Source organism: Physeter macrocephalus, chromosome 18, assembly GCF_002837175.3.
Source record: "Physeter macrocephalus isolate SW-GA chromosome 18, ASM283717v5, whole genome shotgun sequence".
Taxonomy (NCBI): domain Eukaryota; kingdom Metazoa; phylum Chordata; class Mammalia; order Artiodactyla; family Physeteridae; genus Physeter; species Physeter macrocephalus.
Window position 1 is genome coordinate 1,777,197 of NC_041231.1, and position 21,927 is coordinate 1,799,123.

At 54.6% G+C, this 21,927-nt stretch overlaps 1 protein-coding gene across 1 annotated transcript in view; it reads right to left on the bottom strand.

The window, feature by feature from the left end:
• The window catches only part of SHANK2 (SH3 and multiple ankyrin repeat domains 2), a 464,476-nt gene that overhangs the window by 431,678 nt on the left and 10,871 nt on the right, over nt 1-21,927 (bottom strand). Inside the window, exons 2-4 of the mRNA XM_024133268.1 lie at nt 11,223-11,426; nt 6,303-6,374; nt 4,345-4,453 (exon numbers count right to left, since the gene is read on the bottom strand). Of these exons, the coding sequence (XP_023989036.1) occupies nt 4,345-4,453; nt 6,303-6,374; nt 11,223-11,426 (385 nt within the window). The remainder of the gene's footprint in view (nt 1-4,344; nt 4,454-6,302; nt 6,375-11,222; nt 11,427-21,927) is intronic.

Consider the following 21,927-nt stretch of genomic DNA (forward strand, 5'->3'; position numbering starts at 1 on the left):
CGCAGGCTCAGCGGCCATGGCTCACGGGCCCAGCCGCTCCGCGGCACGTGGGATCCTCCCGGACCGGGGCGCGAACCCGGTTCCCCTGCATCGGCAGGCGGACGCGCAACCGCTGCGCCACCAGGGAAGCCCCTGGTACAACACTTTAAATCAACTCTACTTCGATATAAAAAGATGAGCTACCAAACCATGAAAATCAGGGAGGAAACATAAATGCATATTTGTAAGTGAAAGAAGGCAATCTGAAAAGGCCACACACTATATGATTCCAACCATAGGACATTCTGGAAAGAGCCAAACTATGGAGACAGTAAAAAGATCAGCGGCTGCCGGGGGTTAGTGGGAGGGAGGGATAAACAGGCAGAGCACGGAGGATTTTCAGGGCAGGAAAACTAGCCTGCATGATGGTGGCTATATGTCCTTATACACTTGTCTAAACCCACGGGATGTACAACACTGAGTGAACACTAATGTAAAAGCGGGCTTGATTTCACTTTCTGACTTACTTCACTCTGTACGACAGTCTCTAGGTCAGAAAAACAAATATCATATATTGACGCATATTTGCGGAATCTAGAAAAATGGTACAGATGAACTGGTTTGCAAGGCAGAAATAGAGACACAGACGTAGAGAACAAACGTATGGACACCAAGGGGGGAAGGGAGGTGAATTGGGAGATGGGGATTGACATATATACACTAGCATGTACAAAACAGATAAATAATGAGAACCTGCTGTAGAGCACAGGGAACTCTGCTTCACTTCGCTGTGCAGTAGAAACTAACACAACACTGTAAAACAACTCTACCCCAACTGAAAAAAAAAAGTGGACTTGAGTTAATAATAATGGGTCAATACAGGTTCATCAGTGTAAACATGGCCACACTTATGCAAGATGTCAGTAGCGGGGGAGCCTGGGGGTGGCTGGTTATACGGGACCCCCTACTCTTGCCATTCAATTTTCTGTAAACCTAAAACTACTCTAAAAAATAAAGTCTAATTTCAAAACTATGGGAGTGGGGTGAGGGGAGGGAAAGTTCTGCCTTACAGAGACTAGTAGCTGTAAGACATAAAACTGATGTAGAAAATTAGCAACAGCCACCATGTGAGAGTTGATCAATAAAATTCTGCTTTAAATGTTAAAACTGAAAATAAATAATAATTTATAATTGATCCGCCCAGACCATCCCCCTCCCCCACCCCCCAGAAAAAGAATCCAACCAAAACCTTCTGATTACTGTTAATTATTGGCTGAGATCCGGGAAAGTCCTGTAAAAGAACTGTCGGCCTGGGAGGCGGGCGTCCTGCTCGCGATTCCCAGTCGGATGGGGTCGGAGCCTCTGGTCTCAGGCTTCGCTGGAACACCTGCCCTTAATTCTGTGCTTTGTCAGGTGCCGGTTTACGTGGATTTCAGGGGAAAACAGGTTTCCGTTTCTTTCCTCGGAGTGCGTTCTTCCTGACCATTGAGCCCAGAGGCTGTGGCCCCGGGGACAGGTCAGGAGATCCCGGTGTTCGTTTCACCCCACGCCACCTTCTCCACAGCTCGCTGCTCCCGGGTCGAGTCTATCCCAGTTCTGAGGAGAGCGCGTAACATGCTGCCTCCGTCTTTCTCCTTCCCGGGTCCCCGAGGCTCCACCGCGTCCGCTCTCACGATGACGTCATCCATCACCACCAGGACGGCGTTTCTAACTACACGCGGGGCCAGGAGAGATGACCGCTGGCCCCCGTTTGGAAATAATCTGGGGTCTGTGCTGATGTGTTTTTAGAAGCTCAGTTAGGGTCGGCTCTGGAATGACAGTCGATCCAAACTTGGAATCCAGCGACACCCCCGCCAGTGAAGCAGGCCTGGTTCATGATGGGGAGGGGGTAGCAGGAAGGGCGGAGTCCAGCCCGGGGAATCATCGGGAAACAGCCACGGACGCGGCCAGGCCAGCGGGAGCCCAGGCCAAAGGCTGCCCGAGGAGAGAAGCCCGGTCAGGGACCACAGACCCCAGGCCTGGCTCAGGTCTGCCACCGTCCCTGAAGGCTCAAGTTCATGCTCAGGGATCCACAGGCCCATGTGCGGTCTGGGCCTCAGTGCTGGGAGCTACATTGCAGTGATGGACGGTACCCACTCACCCCCCGCCCAGCGAGCTGGGAGCCAGCCTAGGTGACAAGGCACAGAGGAGCCATCCGCCGACCACGGGGCCGGAACCAGCACGTGCTCACCGTGTGCCCACCCCGCCCTGGTGCTCAGACCCTCTGCTCGGCTACACACACCCCCGCCCCAAGGAAGCAGAACCCCTGCTGCTGGCCCCATTCCTGCTTCCCCCGCGGACAGAACATCCAACCCCGCAGCTGCCCCGCTCCCCGTCCAGACTCTCAGCAGCGGCCTGTGCCCCCTGACCCACGACCTGCTACAGGCCCTTCTCCCCACCCCTGGGGTCCTGCCCCACCATTCCTGACCTTAGAAGGTCAGCCCCGTGCAGGCGGGGCAGGGCCCACCTCTGCCTCGAGCTCCATCCACCCATCAGGACGCCTGGGAGCCCGCCTGTCCACGTCGCCCCGCCCCAGCTCCCGGCGCACAGACCCCCAGCTTCCTGTCTCACCAAGCGTCTGCCTGGGCTGGTACCCTTCTCACCTTCAGCCAGGGCTCTGCGCTCGTCCCCCGTCCAGGCCTGTGCTCTCCTGTCCCCATCCAAGCATGTCCTGTCCCCTGGCATCTCGGGCATTGAAGCTGTGTCACCGATAAGCCAGCAGCCCTGTTCTCACGTTGCTCAGTTAAATTTAGGAGACAGGAGTCGGCCGTGATTACAGCACGGCCACCTGTGTGTGGATGGGGACGTGCACGGCTGGAGGAGCACAGGTGCAGGTCCTGCCCCGGCTTTAGAGTCCCCACAAGTGACGAGAAAGCGCCCTTCTTCAGCTGACGCACCTGTTGTGGGTTCAGCAACTGTGAGGTGGGACACATATACGTGACACTGACACAGGGAGGACCGGCCCAGCCCAAGAGGAGAGGGGAGGGAGGCCCCGCTCGCTGAGTCCAAGATAAACGCTCTCTGCTCAGCATCGCCCGCTTGCCCGGATGAACGCTCCGAGTTGCCATGGAGACCCTCACCTGAGCCGCTCTCGGCTCTCCCAACAGCCTCACCTCAGCTGGTCGAGTTCACGTGTCCCCTGGGCACAGGGCTCTCGCCTGGGATGATGGTGCCTGCCCCCGCCCCCAAGGGACACTGTGCAATGTCTGGGGGCATCTTTGGCGGCCACAACTCGGGGGTGTTACTGGCATTTGTGGGTGGGGGTCAGGGATGCCGTACACATCCTACGGTGCACAGGACAGCCCCCAGCATAAAGGACTGTCCAGCCCCACGACGGAACATCATTCAGCCATGAGAAAGAAAGGAATCCCGCCATTTGCAAGAACGTGGATGGACCTTGAGGGCATGACGCCATGTGAAAGAAGTCAGACGGAGAAAGACCAATCTGTATGATCTCGCTTACATGTGGAATCTAAAACAACTGAACCCAGAGACAGAGACTGGTGGTCACCAGAGGTAGGAGGTGGGGTGGGTGGAATGGGTGGAGGGGTTCAAAAGGTCCAAGCCTCCAGTTATGAGACAAGCAAGTCCTGGGGATGGTGTGTACAGCATGGCGACTGAGGTGAATAATACCGTGTTGTATATTTACAAGTGGCTAAGAGAGTAGATGCTAAAAGTTCTCATCATAAAAACAAATGTGTAACTAAGAGTGGTGATGGATGTTCACTACACATACTGTGGTGATCATTTCCCGGTTTATCCATATACCAAGTCGTTACGCTGCACGCCGAAAATTAATACAATGCTTTGCGTCAATTGTGTTTCCATAAAACTGGAAACAAAAAGAGAAGAGATTAAACAAAAGTTAATGCCCATTTGGAACTGGTAAGAAACAGAAAGGACCATCCGGCCTCAATGTCAGCGGGGCGGAGGATGAGAGCCCTGTACCGTTTTGTCCCACGCATGATCTGAGGTCCCACGCGTAGGGACTCGGTTTCCCGCAGGGGGAGCTAGGCACATGCGGGTGCATGTGCGTCTCCCAGGGCTGGCATGAGACGGCTCCTCTGTGTTGTCATTCATTCATTCACTCATCCTCTCCTTCAACTCAGGTACGTACTGAGCACCTACCACTTGCCAGGCACCCCTCCCGGATGCTGGCGATTCCGTGCAGCTAACACAGGCTCCCGGAGGAGGGAGAAAGCACTTCTAAAACCAAGTAAAGCGTGATGCTGCCTGTGAACGTGTAATCCGAACGACAGAATCACCTTTCCTCCCCGAACCCACGTTCCAGCGGGGTTTCCTCAAGTCTCTCCAACCCGCCCCTACCTCCGGTCTCCAGGTCATGGAAATTCGGATCCAGGCCTCGTTCCAGCATCTTGACGATCTTCTCCACCGAACGATGCTGGATGTAATCCATGCACTTTTTCAGGTTGGTCTAAAGAGAAGAGCAAAATTGGTCTTACAGAGAAACGTCTCTTCAGGCCACAGGAAGGCTCCTTGCGGGGTGCAGCCTGGCTGGCCGCCTTTGCAGGGAGGAGAGCTGCCCCCTGATGGGGCCCCGCCGCAGTCCCCAGGCTCACCAGGCGGCATCCTTCTGCATCCGGAACCCCGGGGCCAAGCCCGGAGCCCAGCACATGGCAAACGCAATCGGCCGGTCCTGGATGAATGTTCTAGAAATCCCCCACCGACCTCTGTGCTTGCTGACAGTCACAGGATGTTCCTTCACTTTCAAAAGGATGAGCCACCTGGCCCACTTTGAAAAACTACACTTTCCAGGGTGCACCCCAGGTCTTCTGAGTCCACCCTCTTTTGAGCGAGGCCCGAGGACTGGTACTTGTGTTTCCTAATCTCTAAAGCGGTGGCTGCTTAACCCACTTGTGGGTAATCCCGTGACCTGCAGGTGGATACAGGGATGCTTGGGTCACCGAGCGATTCAAGGTGAGGGAGTCAGTCACTCCTCGTGAGATCAAAATGACCAGGGGCTCAACCCTGGCCAGGTTGCCCAGCCTCATCTGCAAGGAAAAGAATGATTTTCTGTCCATCTAGCAGACGGCCTGGGCTATTTGATGGTAATCACAGTACCTGAGATGTCTCTGTCAGATGAATCTAATGCTCTCACTGGCCCAGTTCTCCACCCGCACTCCACACCCCTCCCCAGTCACCCTGGAACCAACCCCTGGAGCCTTCAGCCCGCGGATCTCCACCTGGATGCTTTCTGTACATTCTGGGACCAAACATTAACAAATGCTCCAGGACACAGGATACACTGGGTTTCACTGAACACCTTCATTGCTATTTACTAATCGACATTATTTTAAATGCACAAACACATTTTCATGAACACATCAGAGAGTAATCAGAGGATGGTGGGGACAACGCCAGAGCGGGGAGAGCCAGGCAGGAGGGCCACCGGCCACATCCGGACAATCTGAGCGCAAGAATAAATCATGAGGATGGCATGTTATAACCCACTGAACACAGTGAAAATCCACACGTCCGTCCTGATATGAATGGGGGGATGAAACAAAAACAAGGGGACCCCAGAGGCTGGGCACCCTCTCTGTGGACTCACGGCCGGAGGTGAGCTCACCTGGGCGGGTCAGGGCTTGGCTTAGGTAAGCGGTCCGGGCACCGTCCTGGCTCTGGCTCTCCCTGTGCTCTGCGGGGAACGCTCCAGGCTCTCCGGGGAGGGGCGGGACCTGGAGGAGGGCATCTGAGAGCATCCTTGTGTATCACACATCTTCCTCCGTGCTGAGCGAGGTGCCCACCGCACGCTCCAGCTCCTGCACGCCCTGGACAGGCACAGCACCCCTGACGGAGCGCAGGTGTGCCTGGAACACGGCCCACAGCTCTTTCCTTAACTCTCTCCTTCTCCCCTGCTTCCCTTGTGCGTCCTACCTCCATGCAGTTTATGTGAACAGCACCTTAATCACAAGTGGCAGCAGCAGACACCTACTTCAGTGGTGTCCCCTATTTCGGCAGCGAAGGCCCAGAGGGAACGGCCACCCCTCTTCCCAGAAACACCCGGGAGGAGGTGAGTAGAAAGTAGGGCCCCAATCTCCACTCTCAGGGATATTACTTCCCTTACGCGTGGGCATCGACTGCGTTTGCATCACACGGGAGGAGCCGATGGTGGTACTTGACGGGGCTCTGGCGGCAGCAGGTGCCTCATCAGCCTCAGCACCTCTCGGGAAGAAGAACCCTCTGCCCAAGAGCTCCCCTGACCTCTGAGATGGTGACGCAGAAATGAACACCAAGGGTCGACACAACCAGTCCTTGCTTACCTTCGTGTGCAGCTTGGCCAACTGCTTCTCATCCAGATTGGACTGTCTATACACCCGCTTCTTGTAGCGAAACTGGCACAGACACACAAACAGGAAAAAAAAAAAGAAAACCAGGTAAATAGTTCACGCAGCCGTTCAGAGGAAAAACCTGCCCTGTCCGTGGATATTTCACCCAGGGCGGCGGCTCCCTAGCAAACCCTTCCGTGTTCAATAAACTACTTGTGTTCGCGCCACAGAGCCTACGACAGCGTGAGGGTAACTTCTGCGGAGATGCTGCTGCCGTTTTGGCTGGAAAGTCACAAAAAGAGATGAGAGCAACCCAGAGGGACGAGCCGGACGCGCTCCGCTCTCCTCTGCACCGTCAGCATGGCGCCAAATCAGGGCCCGCTTCTCGCGTGGGCTCTGCCTTCGACATCGTCAGCCTTTATTAAACACACTTAAAAGCCCCAGCCTGGCAGAGCCACCTGCCCTCAGCCCACAACCTCCGCCTGGGACTCTGGGGCTCAGACTCACTCCTTCAAATGGCAGCACCTCCTCTGACCTGGCAGAGACGTCCCGGAAACAGAGGGGCTTGCTGAGCAAGTCTACCTTTGCTCAGGCAGAGTGACGGTGTGCAGGAGGGTGCACTGGGGCCGCAGGCTGCTTCCGAATCCCCAGCGCCTTCCACCCGACGCCCTGTTCCTTCTCCCGGGTGCCCTGGCTGCCTCTGTAGTAGACGCACTGTGGCATCTACAGCCTTCTGTTTGGGAAGGAGGCTGGCAGCTTGGGAGTCAATGGGACTCAGCTGAGACACAGCTCCAACTCCGGCCCCACCGCTGCCCTAGTGTCACGGAAAGTGGGGTCTGGCTGCTCGCCGCTCAAAGGCCAATCAAGAGGCCAGGTTGGTGGAAAGGAGAGTTTGCCTTATGTTGGATGCTGGCAGCCTGGAGGCAAGGGAGGGTGGACTCCCGTCCAAAGGCCGACTCCCCGCCACGGACAGTCAGTGGGCTGGAGCTTTTATAGACAGAGGGAGGGGGCTACATGCAGACACAGCACGGTCAGCTCTGGCAGTCGTCTTGAAATTGGTCACCGGTGGTCTGACCAGAGGCCTCTCGATTGTTTTAGGTCCCGTCAGTCTCCGTTCCAGGGTTGGTTTGTTTCCATTGCTTTGAGGCCAATTCTCGGAATTGTGGCAGCTTATGTCATGGCTACGGTCTGGTCACCATGCAGTTAACTGCTTCCACCTGGTAGGGGTTTCAGTATCTATAAGGCAGCTCACAGGATACGGCTCAGAATATGATCTCTAGCCCGCAGCTTATGTCATGGCTACGGTCTGGTCACCATGCAGTTAACTGCTTCCACCTGGTAGGGGTTTCAGTATCTATAAGACAGCTCACAGGATACGGCTCAGAATATTCTCTCTAGCCCTTGAGGAGGAACCAAAGGTCCTTGACTATGCTTAATGACTAAACTATTATTATTTGGTCTCCTTTGACTGTTTTCCTTTGTTTCTGCATTTTCTCGCTTCTCTGATCAAACGTATTCTTTGATTCAAGTTTTTCCACCGACAAAAGGCGGGCGGAGGACACGGCGGGGAGGGAAGGCCCACAGGGTCCTGCTCCGTTTCACTAGCAGCCGAGTCACTGGGCTGGACACCTGCCCCGTCTCAGACTCTGTTGCCTTGTCTGTCGCAGGGGGATCACAACACAGAGCTCCCAGGGTGCCCCGAGGATTGAATGTGAGCTTCCTGGCACAGAACCGGTGCTGGGCAAACGCGGTCTTATCCTTCCCTCCCCAACTTCCTTTGACTCCCTCCCACTCTGAGGAGTTTAAACCAGCACAGGCGTGACACAAAAGGTGCAGAGCAGGGGGTGACCTAATCCTGAAAGTCTGATCCCAGGTGAAGTTTCCAGAGTGACCACCTTATCATCTCCTCCCCTCCACTCCAGACAAAACAGCAATCCCACAACAGACAAAATCCCTCGGTGCCACAGACCAAAACTTGATTTTTTCTTTTTTAGGTGCCAAAATAAACCAGTGAAATCAGAAAGTCCCGTGAAACACAGGCTGCACCCAGTTCCTGGATCACGTGCACCGTCGCAAACGGTAAGTGTCCGCCTTCTTGAACTGACCCGGCAGGAGGAGACGCAGGCTGTTTTAGGACTCTAGCCCTCGGATTCTAGATTCAACCAGGGCAGCACATTCCGGGCACGGCCGTGAAACTCCCTATTGCTTATCTTCATCCATCACGGCTCTGAGGCTTCAGAAGCCGCTGAGAGTGACGTGAGGGGATGTGACAGAGTTTGCTAACTTGACGGACCTGTAGGAATTCAAGTCAATGGGTGCTTTTTCAGTTATGAAAAGAAATACGCTAGGGTCGATAACATCTCTTGGCGGGAGGGTAAGCACATGGAGGAGGATGTCTAGTTCCACAGTCATAAATGTCTACAGCTTGCGGCTAGAGGGATGCAGGCTCAGAAACACACATGCTTTTCTTGCTCTTTTCGCCGTGTTTCATACGTAGCCAACCGTGTTTTACTGCCACGATCCAAGGCAAAGAGCTGAGATCCAGGCTGCCCCTGGCGTGCCCACCTCCGGGCCCGGCTCAGCCCCACACAGCGGACCACCTGGCAGGATGGTGGTCCAAGGAGATGCACGAACATACGTGTAAATGACTCCTTCATGGCGATGGGAGCTGATGGCAGGAGCAGGTGCAGCGCACCCAGCGGCGCAGGCGCTCGCCCATCCCCAGGCCTTACGCTGAGATCACCGTCCCGAGGAACAGCTCACCCCAGCCTCACAGCCACCGAGAAGATGGTAGTGATGTCCCCCCGATTTCAGAGCTGGCAATCTGAGGCTCAGAGAGGCTGTGGGGTGGCATGTAGCGTCCCACAGTGACCAGGACTGGACCGAGTCCATCTGATGTCACAGACCACCCGTCCACATGGGGCAACGAATGCTCACGTGCTGGCCTCTCAGCCACGGCTGCCACGAGTCCCTGGATGGGACAGCGGAAGGACAGGCGTGCCGGCTGCCCTGAAAGCCAGGACACCGCCCTGCCCAGGTCCCACCGGGCTCTCCCAGGCCTCCTCGCGTTCGGTTCTCGGGGGCTGGGGGACGGGCCCGTGTCGCCTCCTCCAAGGTGCTTTCCCATCAAGGGTAGGCTCCGGACTTCCTGTTCTCGCCCTGCTCTACTGTCTTTATAGAAATTATCAGCCCCCAAATGAGCTGTTTGTTTACTGTTCCTGGCCTGTCGTCTCCTACAGGAGTGTAAGCTCCAGCAGACCAGAACCTTGACCGTCCCGTGCACGTGGGCCATGCCGAGAAAGGGGCCGGTTGTGAGCCGGCCCCCGACAAGGGGTTTTTCAATGGACACCCAGTTCACAGGTGAGCAAACTGAGGCCAGAACAGGGAACCACTTGACTCCCCAGGGGCACCCCCGCTTTTCCTGACGGAAACCCTTCTCCCCGGTCCAACACGTGTTGGGGATCTCAGAACCTCAGCTTCAAAGTCACTGTCAGACGTGGGAATGTGCAGATGAGGTGCTGCCGTGGTCCAGGATGTCTCTGACTTCAGACCAACCCCCTTCGAGGGCCCAGATGCCACCCACGCTGTCACACTCACAGGCTCTCCCTGCTGACTAAGCTGAAACGAATACGATCACTTGATAATAAGAGCGACGTGTGGGGTCACAGTAGAAACGACCACATTTCCACCGACTTGTGTCGCTGTCTTAATAATTGTGGGTCGGGGGAGGAGGGATAAATTGGGAGGTTGGGATTGACATATACGCACTACTATATATAAAATAGACAACCAACAAGGACCTACGGCACAGCACAGGGAGCTCTGCTCAATATTCTGTAATGACCTATATGGGAAATGAACCTGAAAAAGAGTGACTGTATGTAGCTGGCTAGCTGAGTCACTTTGCTGTCAACTGGCACAACACTGTACATCAACTATGCGCCAATGAAAATTTTTTATTCGTTTTTAATATGTGGAATCTAAAAAAAGGATACAAATGAACTTATCTACAAAACAGAAATAGAGTTACAGATGTAGAAAACAAACTTATGGTTACCAGGGGTAACGGTGGGGGAGGGATAAACTGGGAGATTGGGATTGACATATACGCACTACTATATATAAAATAGACAACCAACAAGGACCTACGGCACAGCACAGGGAGCTCTGCTCAATATTCTGTAATGACCTATATGGGAAATGAACCTGAAAAAGAGTGACTGTATGTAGCTGGCTAGCTGAGTCACTTTGCTGTCAACTGGCACAACACTGTACATCAACTATGCGCCAATGAAAATTTTTTATTCGTTTTTATTGGAGTGTAGTTGCTTAAAAATTAATTTAAAAATACACCATGTGGCAATACCATATGTAAACTCAGGGTGCAGCAAGCCCGGGCTCCCCAGGGCAGAGCCGGGGGTCACACTTTCTGTGGGCGTGAGGCTGCCGGGTGTGTGCACCCACCACTTCCCGAGGCAGCCCAAGAGCACGTGACTGGCCACAGCGGCTCAAAGAGCCCACAGCTCATTCCCGGGAGCCACGCCTTCTGACAACAGCTGGATGATGGCCACCCTGTGCCCAAGGGCGGGGTTGGGGGGGAGATTCAGGGAGGTAGAAGCAAACCCCATTCTGCGTCCCCAGGGCTCGCAGCTCCTGGTGACGCGAGCCTGAGTCAGACCCATGGTCCGCCCACGCCAAGGTGTCCCTCCTACAAGTTCATCCAATCCACAGGAGGAAAACAAATGGCTAAAAATTGCACACCGGCCCGCAAACCACGACAAAATCAGCTGCGACCTTGAGGAGGCACACTACTGTTTTGAGCTAAGAGCGATTTCCCGGTCCGAATCAAGTGTGGAACTGGGGGAAGGCCCTCCCTCCGCCAGCACGCCCAGGCTCTGAGGCGGTGACCAGTACCTCCAGGGAGGGGATGCCCCTGCCCGCGGGCTGCGGGTACGCGCGCAGAAGCCGCTCCTCATCCAAGAACTTGCCGTCTCGCCCGTCGCTCGCCGGCTGGAACAGCCCGTAGTTCAGGACGTCCTTCAGGCTCTGGTTCAACGAGCACAGAATCCGCTGCTTCGCAACCCACACCGTCGCATCTGGGTTAAAGCGAATGCACTTCTGCGCGGAAGGACAGAGACCCCTGGTTAGTGACGCGGGACGCCACCCCGGCACGTGGTCAGAGATGCCAACGGTGCTTCCATTCCATCCTGAGAGCTCCTCTGAGCTCCGGACCCCCTGGCTTTTCTGGATGAAAAGTACGACCTTCTTGTCGCTCCGGTAAGTATACAAGGGGAAAAGCTCAGATGGAATCCCTGATTCCGTGGCCTCGGCTCTCACCATTGGCTCCAATCTCCGGGACCCGCCGTGTTCGCTGGTCATCACCCCACCACCTATTGCCTTGGGCAGCACACGGAGCTTCTCAAACCTCCCTGCTTGTCAAACACAGACTGTTGACCCACATCCCCTCCAAGCAGAGCGTCTGGGGCAGCGGGTCTGGGCCGGGCCCCAGAAGCTGCATTTCTCACAAGTTTCTAGGTGCTGCTGCTGTAGCGGGTCTCGGAAGCAGACCGAGGACCACGGCGCGAGCGAACTACAGTGTGGCTTAGTTTTTACCCCGCTCGCTCTCTCTTGGCGTCTCAGGTCCAGGTGGACGGTCTCCTCTCGTAACCTCACTGATGGGAAAGGCCAGGGCACAAGCGTCTGTGCCCCAGCCCCCTGACTCTGATCGTAACAGCTGTAAAAACACTGACACCGCCCCTCCCAAACCATAAAGAACGGCAATTATGAAGACTGATTTGATTTAGAAATCGTGTCAGTTGCCGTGAAAGTTAATTTTTGAAAAAGTTAAAGAGTACAGACGGTTCCTGCAAACCAACCACGAACACTTTTCAAGAACAGAGCGGAGCCGCGGAGAACCAGAATGACACGACTTGGTCACGTTCCCAGGTCCCTTCCGTGAGACCCGCCAATAAGCCAGGAAAACAAACGTTAGGCCAAATCCGCTTCTGACCATCACTTCTAATTTTTATTGAATTAAAATTATATTCCACTGCACGGCCATCAGCAGGGGCTCAAAAATGTGCATAATCACTGCAAAAGCATTCAGAAACGACGAGGTGTGACCGCGCGTGAGGTTGGAACCAATTCTTTGCAGGGAGATTCTGCTCGCCCAAGGATGCAAAAGGCCCTACTATCTCCCTGACCCTCTGCCTCGGGGGAGCTCCTCCCTGCTGGGTAAGAGGATCCCCCTACTCTCCACAACAGGTTGGTTGAGCAGGCAGCCCGGGATCCCAGTGCCAGGAAACCTGACCCCACGGGCATGAATGTGCCGTCTGTCTCTCTCCGATGGCAAAGACTGAATTCAAGAGTAAGGCTCAGAGCTCCTCTCGGGGCTGCGAGGCTGGGTGGGGGCCGGCTGTTCGCTTCAGTGACTGCCAGCTGCACCCCTGCCATCCTCGGCTGAATGAGAAGACTGTCTGGAAACCCCCAACACAGCGGTTGAGCTGTGTCAGAGGTGACCAAGTAGGGCCGTGGATATCTCGCCAAGTCCTGCTTTGAGAATCATTGTCGGCCTCTGGTTCCAGCTACATGGATACACGAACTCAAGTCCCCTTAGAGACCAGCATCCAAAGAGGGCCTGAGGCTCCCTCCCTGCGGCCGGCAGAAAGGATCCTGCCAGCAAGTGGGTGCTGAGCAGAGCACAGTCTGAAAACCATCCCCCAGGGGATCTGTGTGGCAACTGTAGATGATCCCAGAGACTGGTGTCCACTGCCACTTAGGGGGCAGGGCTGGGGATGCTGAGTCGTGCACAGGCCAGCCCAGCACAATGAAGAAATGTCCTGCTCCAAAAAAGTGCCAAGAGGGCCCCACTGAGAAACTTCTAGAAGGAGCAGGAGCTCGGAGGTCAGAAAGGCTTGGATTTCCAACCCAACTGCATACACTAACCTTGTGATCCTGGGCACATGTACCAACCCAGTGGTCCCCCTGTTTCTGTGATGGAAACCATGGTAACTACATAACTTGCAGGGCAGTTGTAAGAAGCAGACAGAACATATATAATACATGTCATTATGGGTTGAATTGTGTCCCCCCAAAAGATAAGGGTTCCTGCCCCTTAAGGAGCTCAAAGCCTAGTGGGGTGTGATGGTGATGGTGGTGGTGATGATGATGGTGATATAGTGAACACAATGGTGATGACACAGTCGTGGCTGACATTCATTGACTCCTAAATGCCAGAAATTGCGCTAACTATAGTTACCTTCAACACAACCGCGAGTGGAGAGTCTTATTATTATTATAATCATTATTATTGATATACTGTGATGATGATGATTATATCAATAACTGTAATTAATATATAATTATATGTTAAAATACAATGTAATAACAATTATTACTATTCCCATTTTCCAGATGCGGAAGCTGAGCCTCCGAGACTCACGTAACTACCCCAAGGTCGCGAGTCTAGAAAATGGTGGAGGTTCAATCTGAGCCCAAGTTGAATCGGCCCGGCTCCAAAGTCCTCGCTGTTTAACGGACACGTCATTTCCTCTCTGTGCACGTGGCACCTCAGGGCGGACAAATTATAAAATATCAGACGTCTAGTCACTGAGAAAATGGAAGAGAATACTTACGTTCAGGTCCTCTGTGGACCAGGGAGATACGGCCTTTGTTCAGATTTTCCAATTTGCCCCAATGTTAAATGTTGACAGTTACAAGGGAGAAGCAGTTTCACCTCCATAGCAAGGGACACTATTTGGGAGATTCTAAATAACTTTTTTCAAAGAAGTAAAGGCTACGCTCCGAGATACTTTTAAAAATAGACAACGTCACAGGTCTCAAGGCATGTGGTGCTGTGGAGATTAGCCGCGGACATGTCTCCCAGAAAAAGCAGGGGAGCGCCACGAACGTGGTGTCCTTTCTTCCACTTAACTAACAGCGGGGCTTCGGGGAGGATGGACAAAAGAAAACCCCCCAAAAACAACAAAGCACTTCAAACAAAGATTTTCACCCTGGTGTGAATTCAGGCCATGGCTCACGGGCCCAGCCGCTCCGCGGCACGTGGGATCCTCCCAGACCGGGGCGCGAACCCGGTTCCCCTGCATCGGCAGGCGGACGCGCAACCACTGCGCCACCAGGGAAGCCCCCCGAGATACTTTTAAAAATAGACAACGTCACAGGTCTCAAGGCATGTGGTGCTGTGGAGATTAGCCGCGGACATGTCTCCCAGAAAAAGCAGGGGAGCGCCACGAACGTGGTGTCCTTTCTTCCACTTAACTAACAGCGGGGCTTCGGGGAGGATGGACAAAAGAAAACCCCCCAAAAACAACAAAGCACTTCAAACAAAGATTTTCACCCTGGTGTGAATTCACAAGACTAACAAAATCTCGGAACAGGCTCCTCAGCCAGCCATGGTGACAGCGGTGGAGCGGTGGCAGGACCCTGGACACAAAGGAAGGCGCTGATCATGAACCCACGTTCACCGAGCAGGGAGACGCAGGGACCTGGACGCCAGCTGACAGATGAGGGACTCCGGTGTGGGCTAAGTGATGACACCAACCTAACAACGCAACCCCCAAACACCTGCCCCCCATCGTCCCTCCCAACCTCAGCGGCTGCCCCTCCTCCCATGCCACAAACCCAGGAGGACCTCCTGACTCGGTCCTGTCCCGCAGCTTCTGGATTGGTCTGGATTAATCCACGACCTCGGGTGTGTGAGTCCTCGTCCGCGTCCCACCTCCGCTGCCCAGCAGCCCCAAGCCTTTCTCACCAGGTCACTCCAGCGGCCACTGCAGTGAGCTCACCCCATGCCCCTCGGGCCCACACAACCTGATTCCCTGAGCGGCCGCCAGGGTCCCCCCTCTCAAGCCAGTAACTCCCCACGTCCTGCCTGTAGGTACCACCTCTGCCCTGGCCCCAACCCCACACACGTGTGCACATGCACATAAAAACATACACACACACAAACACGTGTACACAAACGCATAAGGACACACAAATACAAACACACATATATACCTGTACATACACACATGCGAACACATATACACACACAGACACACACACATATGCACAGACACACACACACTCCAGCAATGCGCGGGCAGTCCTCTGGAAAGCCAGGCCACGTGCGCCCCCAGCCTCCAGCACCTGTGCACCTGTGCTTCCAGCTGGCCGTCCCCTCCCCACCTCGTCTACCAGCCGAAACTGCACTCACACCTCCCACAGGGTCAGGGGCTCACCCTCTCTCTGGTCTCCCAGCTGAGCTGACCGCTGAGCTCCCCGAGTTGAACCCACAGCCCACGGACCATTCAAGCTAATCCGGCTGCCACCTGCCCCCTCCTGTCCAGCCTGCAGGTCACAGCCTCTCCATCCTGCATTTCTTGTCTCCTGGGAGGTGGGACACGCAGGTATTCCTCCTCCCTCTCTCCTGACACACAGGTAGGAGTCGGTACCTGTCACTCACTGATCTCCTGCTGCGACAGCCCAAATGCCAAGACATCCAGATCCATCTCGGAGCCGCCCGGTGGGTCTGGCTGAGCCGGGTGGCTTACGATACAGAACACTTGCAAGAGGAGGTAAGGACATCTCCAAGACCCACATCAGAGTGCTCCTCGCTTACGTCCTGACGAGCAGAGCGCTCAACACGGCATCTGGGTGGTTTGGAAATGGGAGGGGCAGAGACGTGCACACTCTTAACAGAGGGAGAAGGGGTTGTGACCGGCATCAGCCTGGAGGACAGGAGGGCAGCCCGGCATCCAGGAAGCCCCGAGGATGCCCGCAGGCCAGCTTCAGCATCCTCCAGAGGGAGGCACATTCAAGCCCAGGTAACCATCTACGTCCTCCTCCTCCTCCAAGATGCACCCATCCACATCCCCCACCCTCTCCCTCTCCCGGCTCCTGGCACCACCGGCATTCAGCTGGCGAGGGCGCTCCCTGCCCCTCTGAGCTGCTGCGTGACGACAGGGTTTACGTCCTTCGCTTGGCAGAACCATGCCTGATGTCCGTGCAGCTCAGTGGATGTCACTGGAACTGAACTGCACCGAATACAAAGTTCCATACATGGAACCGTCCTGGGTGACAGAACCCAGCAGTAAAGCAAGGGCCACACATGATCAGGACGAGGATGCTGGGAGCTACCATTTCTGGGGGCCCGCTTTGCACCGAGTGCACTGAGACCTCATCAGCTCCTTGAACGATCCAAAAATCCTGAGAGGAGAGACACACCACCAAAGCGAGCAGAGCCGCGGGCGGCGTGCGGTCAACCCGTACGAAACTCTGGCCCTTCCGCTGGTAGAGCTCATGGTCAAACTGAAATCCACAGTGAAGAGAGTGGGCGAAATCCTACAGGGTCAATGTGAGCTGTAGCTATTCTGCAAGACATGAGGCTAAACCTGAAATACCTGGACACAAGGGGAGGCACCCTGGCCCTGGAGACAGGGAGAGGCAGGCGCCCAGCCTGGGTCAACCACGTAAGACCCTGGACCTGTGTGTACGAGTCAGCTTGGCCTCTGTAACAAAACACCACAGCCGGGGAGCTTAAACAACAGACATGTACTGTCTCCAGTCCCAGAGGCTAGAATCCCAGACCCACGTGTGGGCAGGGCTGGGTCCTCCCGAGGCCTCTCTCCTCGGCGTGTAGACGGCCGTCTCCTCCCTGTGTCCTCACGGGGTCGTCCCTCCGTGTGTGTCTGTGTCCTGACCTCCTCTTCTGATAGGGACACCAAGCCCTATGGGATTAGGGCCCACCCCAGGGACCTCATTTTACCTTATCCATCTCTTTAAAGATCCTCCTCTCCAAATACAGTCACCTTCTGAGGTGCCGGGCGTCAGGACTCCAACATATGAATTTTACGGGGACACAAGGCAGCCCATCACACTGTGACCACGGCCAAGCCTCTGCCACACACAGAGGGCCACACTGGGCCAAGTCTGTGTGGCCAGCTAACTCGCAGGATCCGCAGAGGGTCACACAACCTGGTGCTTTGGGGTCACGTGTATCTACCAGAGGGGCTGGCCCGTGGGGCAGAAGCAGGCAGAAGTTGGACAAGGCTGTTTGTTTGTTTGTCTGTTTGTTTTGCGGTACGCGGGCCTCTCACTGCCGCGGCCTCTCCCGTCGCGGAGCACAGGCTCCGGACGCGCGGGCCCGGCGGCCACGGCTCACGGGCCCAGCCGCTCCGCGGCACGTGGGATCCTCCCGGACCGGGGCGCGAACCCGCGTCCCCCCGCCTCGGCAGGCGGACTCTCAACCGCTGCGCCGCCAGGGAAGCCCGACAAGGCTGTTTTGATTCACAAAAACACGGCAAGAGAGTTTTATGTAAGAGAGTAAATTGCTCTCCAAATCTGTCCCGGGCCCTGCGAAACGGAAATGATGACGACGGTTGTGTTGTAAGATGTTCGAAGGGTAAGACGTGTCTAGACAAAGCTTGAGGAATGGTGAATATGACGCCGTGTGAAACGTCTGTTGTTACAGTGAAGCTGTCTGGAGGCCGAGGGGAGAAGCATCCACAACACGGGCTGAAGTACACCATCGATTCAGATCACCTCCTCCGCCACATACGCTCACTCATGGTCTTCGGGTGAGACTTGAGTCCAGCTCACTCTTGGCTTCCTCCCAGAAAAGTCGAGAAGAATGACAGGGAGGCCTGACAAAGCATTCAGGGGTCGTGGTGCTGAGGGAGCCCCCTGCATCTCCCCTGTTCGCCTGTTCAGGATACGGAGCTGGAAGCACGGACCCCAGTGCGTTCAGGAGGAACGCAAGATATTCTGAAAGAAATCCCAGTTTCTGAGCCCGTCATTCACTGCAAAAGAAGGACATTTCAGGTCACCCCCCGTTCTCTCGGCAGCATTTCAAAGACCCTTAATAAACAGAACTTGCCAGGAGTCATTTAAAGGTGCATCGAGGGGTGGCCGGCCTCTAACCGCTGTTCACGAGCCATCTGCCTACCTGCAAACCTCTGCCCCCCCAAACTGCGAGGGGGTGGTTTCCGAACGCAATCGTCCAAATGAAACGATGCTTTTTGCCGTGGACGAAGACCCACCAGGCTGTACCTGTGGTGGAAAACATGGAGATGCTGGCACGGGTAACACATGAAAGGGTGTATATGGAACGGGGAAAACAGTGGGTGACTGTAACCGAGAAGTACAGCCGGGCCCGAGGAAGCTGAAGGCCAGGAGCCATGCTAGTGCCTCTGAATGTTTAAACACTAAAGGCCAAAGTGGCTGTGGATTAGGGTGAGGGTGAGGGTGACGGTGAGGGTTTTTCCAATCGGAATAACATTTTTCAAAGAATAAAAGCTTGACAGCAGCCCCGGGTGCTTTAGTGAAGTGGTGGGTGGACCGTGCATCCTGATGACCTTTAAGGGGCCAGCTAGTGGTCCTCTGCGGCTGTCAAGGCCGTCGTCACTGAGAGGCACTAGCTGGGCTCTGTCAGAGATTCACACCCTCCCTGGAGCTCATTTTCCTCTGTTGGTCCCCACGATTTCAGGCAGGCTCAGAGCAAAGCAGGGGACATGATGCCGGCTAAAGAGGTCCTCCTAGAAGCAGTAAGTGGAGGTGGGTAAGGGCAGGCGGGGGAGAATTAAATCGTCCTGACCGCAGACACAAAGCACTCACTGTGCGCCCGCCAGCCCAGCAAAGAAAGCACGTCAAACGCACCCTCTTCTCCTTATGTTCTCCTGGAGGAGGTATAAGCAGCCCCAAGCCCAAAGAGGAACACCGTGAACCCTAGGAACTGCTCCCCACGTCACACAGCTGCCAGAGGCGGGTCTGGAATGAATGGACCAGAGGGCTGAAGAGTTTCAACTCGGTCCCACCGTGCAGGATGGAGCCACAAATCGGGAGGGTTCACCAGGCGGGGCCACGAAGTGGATTCCAGGCAGAGAAAGGGAGACAGGGGAGATGGTGGCCGCATCACACAGGGACAGATGCTGTGCTGACCAAGTGGAATAAGAGCTCCTGTCTGTCCGCCCAGAAAGGAGGGCTGTGAGGAGAACGGTCAGGACAGGGAGGGAAGGAGCCACGGAAATCCAACCACAGGGCAAAGGTGCTAGAAAAGAGCCTCACCCTCGGCATTAATGCAGAAAATTAAGTTCTGACGATTCGTGCCCTCTTATTGCCACTTTCTGGATCATTCTTATCAGCCCGGGACATCAGGGAAGGAGGAGAGCTCTGCTCTTCCCCAGGGTGACCTTTGAACCACAATATTCTCACCACAGGGCTTCCCTGGTGGCGCAGTGGTTGAGAGTCCGCCTGCCGATGCAGGGGACGCGGGTTCGTGCCCCGGTCCGGGAGGATCCCACGTGCCGCGGAGCGGCTGGGCCCGTGAGCCATGGCCGCCGAGCCTGCGCGTCCGGAGCCTGTGCTCCGCAACGGGAGAGGCCGCAACGGTGAGAGGCCCGCGTACCGCAAAAAAAAAAAAAAAAAAAAAAAAAAAAAAATCTCACCACATTGTGGGATTTACAAAGCTTTTGACAGAATGTGTAATAATTCCAGACCCAGGCATTAGTGTCTCAAAAGGATTTAAGTGGGTTTTGACAGTAAGCTTAAGCAGAAGAGCACACCAAGCCAGACATGTGTCGTTTGGGCTACGGAGACCGCGTGAGCTGGCCTGATCACTCTCATATACGGAGAATTAGCCTCACATCTAACAGGAAGATGCAGCATGGAATCCTTACGACACACAAAACTGGGGCTGGTTAAACAGGCTTTTCGCTTCTTAATGATACATATGAAAATAAAGCTCCTCTCAGCCTTTAGCAAGCTGCCCCGTGACATGAATGATAACCAACACATTCAGGGCCTGGCTTCCTTGCGGGCCTTTCACAGGAGGGCCCTTGAGCTTTCCCACGACCCAGCAATCCCACTACTGGGCATATACCCTGAGAAAACCATAATTCAAAAAGAGTCATGTACCACGATGTTCATGGCAGCTCTATTTACAATAGCCAGGACAGGGAAGCAACCTAAGTGTCCATCCACAGATGAATGGATAAAGAAGATGTGGCACATATATACAATGGAATATTCCTCCGCCATAAAAAGGAATTGTAGTGAGGTGGATGGACCTAGAGTCTGTCATACAGAGTGAAGTAAGTCAGAAAGAGAAAAACAAATACCATATTCTAACACATATATATGGAATCTTAAAAAAAAAAAAAAAAAGAAAAGAAAATGGTCAGAAGAACTTAGGGGCAAAATGGGAATAAAGATGCAGACCTACTAGAGCATGGACTTGAGGACACAGGGAGGGGGAAGGGTAAGCTGTGACAAGTGAGAGACTGGCATGGACATAGATACACTACCAAACGTAAAATAGATAGCTAGTGGGAAGCAGCCGCATAGCACAGGGAGATCAGCTCGGTGCTTTGTGACCACCTAGAGGGGTGGGATAGGAAGGGTGGGAGGGAGGGAGACGCAAGAGGGAGGGGATATGGGGACATATCTATATGTATAACTGATTCACTTTGTTGTAAAGCAGAAACTAACACACCATTGTAAAGCAATTATACTCCAATAAAGGTGTTAAAAAAATCCACTGAACTGTACACTTTCAGTGGGCAAAGTGTATGGTATGTGAATTACATCTCAATCTTTAAAAGAAAAAGAGTCTTTTTTTGTTCCTGTGCTGAGAAACTGCAAAGACGCAGGCAGGGTGTTGATACAAGTCACCCTTAAGGACCCTTTGCTTGGCCAGAGCACAATCTCCTGCAAGAGCCACATGTGGTCTGATGACCTCGACTTTGTTATCAGGAACCTGTCCCAGCCTCCACCTTCTCCCGCCGCCGCCCCTGCCCGGCCCCAGCCTCCAACACCCCCTTCCCCCTGGATTCCTGCAGGAGCCTCCTACCTTCTTTTGCTCCCTTCCCTCCTCCCCCGAGAGAAGCCAGGGTCCCCTTTCAAATAGAAAGGAGGTCACAGGCTCTGTGCCAAACCTTTCCAAAACGGCCACTGTTCTTCAGGGGGAATCACACCCCCTCGCCTTAGCCCCTACCCACCACCCTCCGCCCTGTGCGCCCGCCCAGCTGGCGGCCTCGGCCTTCCCCGCTGCTCTGCCTTGCCAACCAAGTTCATTCCCACCTCAGGCACGCCGCTCCTGCGACCCTCTGCCCGGAATGTTCTGGGCAAAGATCCTTACAAGCCAACCTCTCATCACCTGGGGCTCAGCTCAGATGTCACCTCAGCAGGCGAGGGCTGAGATGAATTCATAAGACGTCTAGCATTTGATCCTCTTTTTTAAATTAATTCTTATTGGCATATAGTTGATTTACAACGTTGTGTTAGTTTCAGGTGTACAGAAAAGTGATTCATTTATACATATACATATACCCACTCTTCTTTAGATTCTTTTCCCAGGACTTCCCTGGTGGCGCAGTGGTTAAGAATCCACCTGCCAATGCAGGGGACACGGTTCGATCCCTGGTCCGGGAGGATCCCACATGCCGCAGAGCAACTAAGCCCATGCGCCACAACTCCCGCGCTCTAGAGCCCGCGAGCCACAGCTACTGAGCCCACGTGCTGCAACTACTGAAGCCCGCGCGCCTAGAGCCTGTGCTCCGCGACAAGAGAAGACGCCGCGGTGAGAAGCCCGCGCACCGCAACGAAGAGTAGCCCCTGCTCA